Source organism: Bubalus kerabau, chromosome 10 (assembly GCF_029407905.1).
Source record: "Bubalus kerabau isolate K-KA32 ecotype Philippines breed swamp buffalo chromosome 10, PCC_UOA_SB_1v2, whole genome shotgun sequence".
NCBI lineage: Eukaryota > Metazoa > Chordata > Mammalia > Artiodactyla > Bovidae > Bubalus > Bubalus kerabau.
The window spans coordinates 9680300-9682904 of record NC_073633.1 but is presented as its reverse complement, the minus strand read 5'-3'; the positions used below and the strand labels follow the sequence as shown (position 1 = coordinate 9682904).

At 53.2% G+C, this 2605-nt stretch overlaps 1 protein-coding gene across 1 annotated transcript; it reads left to right on the top strand.

Annotated features, from left to right (window-relative positions):
* Positions 1-1009: 1009 nt before the first annotated feature.
* CPLX2 (complexin 2) lies at positions 1010-2310 on the top strand. The gene is made up of 3 exons (XM_055536246.1): positions 1010-1040; positions 1185-1360; positions 2113-2310. The coding sequence occupies exons 1-3, from the start codon at positions 1010-1012 to the stop codon at positions 2308-2310; spliced, it is 405 nt and encodes a 134-aa protein (XP_055392221.1).
* The last annotated feature ends 295 nt before the right edge of the window (positions 2311-2605 follow it).

The window sequence follows — 2605 nt, the reverse complement described above, 5'->3', positions numbered from 1 at the left end:
ATTCAAAATAAAAATCAGTATTAAGCTATAAAACAGAAAACTTACATGTATGATGCAATGAAAATAACTTATTTCTCCATTTGTCTAATTTCAGAAGCCTGGATATGTTCAATATAAGCTGGCTGTTCTCATTTTTCCACCCACCTCTGATTTGCTGGGACCCCAAATGCAAGCTCACTCCTTCTAGGGCTTGATGCAGCAACCCAGGCTGGAATTCTCTCCAGTCTCCACAGCAGCCCTGAGAAAGGAGGCACTGCCATCTCTGTCTTACAGAGGAGGAAACGGGGGCTCAAAGAGATTGGATTACTTGTGTGGCAGTCACACAGTAAATAAGGAGTTAGGGTGGCAATTAGAACCCAGCTCCACCTGCATCCAGATTCTGCACTTTCTCCAGCTTTCCTGGACCCAATCAAATTCATACAGACAAGATGAAGGCTTTAAAATATGGATCAGAAGTCATTTGACAGCATATATGTGCCTGGCACAGGGCTTCCCGATAGCTCAGCGGTAAAAAAAAAAAAAAAAAATCCACCTGCAATGCAGGAGACATAGGAACCATGGGTTGGATCCCTGGGTTAGAAAGATCCCCTGGAGGAAGAAATGACAACCCACTCCAGGATTCTTGCCTGGGAAATCCTATGGACAGAGGAGCCTGGTGGGCTGCAGTCCATGGGGTTGCAAAGAGTAACTGCACAGGACTGCGGGACTGAGCATGCTCACGCACTCATACCTTGCATGAAGCAAGTGCTCAGGAAACAGCTCCTTTCCATCCCCTTTCCCTGAAGTACCAAGCACTGGGTTTTAGGGTCTGATTGATGGTGCCTGATGCCGAACTAGAGTGAGGCGTTCCTCTGTCTGACTCCACCATCCTGCCTATGCAGAGGCCTCGCCCATCTGACCTCCAACTCCTCTTTTTGCAGGCAGCCGCATCGCCCCCAAGCCAGGCCTGCCTGGAGCGCTGCATGCAAATTCAGCTGCTGGCTAGGGCACACTAACGCGCGTTGTAGGCATGGACTTCGTCATGAAGCAGGCCCTTGGAGGTGAGGCCCTAGCCCTGCACCCCTTCTCCCCGCCCCCCCACCCGCTCCCCACTCCCAACCCAGGTGCCTCAGTGCCCCGGGCCTCCCTATGCCAGCCTTGCCACCACGACGCCGCCCTCTTCCTTCCCCAACCCTCCCCCACAGGGGCCACCAAGGACATGGGGAAGATGCTGGGCGGAGAGGAGGAGAAGGACCCTGACGCACAGAAGAAGGAAGAGGAGCGGCAGGAGGCACTTCGGCAGCAAGAGGAGGAACGCAAGGCCAAGCACGCCCGCATGGAGGCCGAGCGTGAGAAGGTCCGGCAGCAGATACGAGACAAGGTCAGCGCCGCCCTCCTGCCCATCCTAGAGTGTAGGGGGTAAAAGAGGTGCCCCACAACCTCAGGTTTCCCTGAATCCCAGCGCTCGCCTTAGGCCTAGTTCTCTCTGAGCCTCACTCTTTTCATCAGAAAAATGCATGTCACAGAACATCCTCCCTCAAGGACCGTTTTGGAGATTAACTTAGATAGAGCACACAGTCCCGAATGCTTGCTGCTATAGGTCCATGACCTTGTGTCCGAAATCCTGGAGACCATACAAGTTTGGAATCCAGAATTTAGATGTTTGGGGGAAGGACTACAGTGCCCCGAGCACGGTCATGCATCACTTCCGGTGGGTTTGCATCTGCCACCCGGTGCCAAACAGTTCAATGCTTGTCTGCTTGCCCTGCAGAAAAATCAAGGCTCTAAGTAGACTTCCATCAGCTCAAGACAAGTTTTGTCACCAAAATTGGGCCCCAAGCATGTGGGAGACCCTTCAGTTTTCAGATCTTGAAAGATTTCAAACAAAAGCAGAGAAATTATCAGGGCAGGTATTTATTTTAAAAGAAACCCTATGCATCGTCTCTCTCTTGTTAAAAACCCACAGAAGACGTGCACAGTCCCACAAGGAAGATGCCCTTATGCCCATTTTACAGATGGGAGGCCCGAGGCTTAGCAAGTTCCCATGGGCTGCCCCAGCTGCACGTGCATGACCGTGAGACTCAGCTCTCTCCTTGCCCCATTCATGCTCCTCTCCACCCTTCCCCTCCCCAGTATGGGCTGAAGAAGAAGGAGGAGAAGGAGGCCGAGGAGAAGGCGGCCCTGGAGCAGCCCTGCGAGGGAAGCCTGACCCGGCCCAAGAAGGCCATCCCGGCAGGCTGCGGGGACGAGGAGGAGGAGGAGGAGGAGAGCATCCTGGACACGGTGCTCAAATACCTGCCCGGGCCGCTGCAGGACATGTTCAAGAAGTAACCGGCCCCCCCAACCCCCGGCCCCATCCACTTGTTACTTTTCTTTTCTTTTTTTTTTTTTTGGTTCTTTCTTTTCTTTTTATTCTGTTAAGTCTCAGTTCTGAAGGGGAAAACCTCAGTTGGCCTCTGCCCCACTTCCCCGGCCAGGGGCTCCTCCCCCTCAGCACTCCTTCATGCCCTCCTTCATCCAGGGTATCCCGCCTCCATCACCTCACTCTCAAGTTGCTTGAAAAGAAGAAGACAGCTTCTCTCCAACAGGAGGTGTTAAGCCCAAGGCGGGAGGCACTGGAGGCCCC

Coding starts and splice junctions, on each gene's coding strand:
- CPLX2 (XM_055536246.1), top strand. CDS start 1,010: ATGGACTTCGTCATGAAGCAGGCCCTTGGAG. Junction 1,041..1,184: donor CATGAAGCAGGCCCTTGGAG/GTGAGGCCCTAG, acceptor CCTCCCCCACAG/GGGCCACCAAGGACATGGGG. Junction 1,361..2,112: donor GGCAGCAGATACGAGACAAG/GTCAGCGCCGCC, acceptor TCCCCTCCCCAG/TATGGGCTGAAGAAGAAGGA.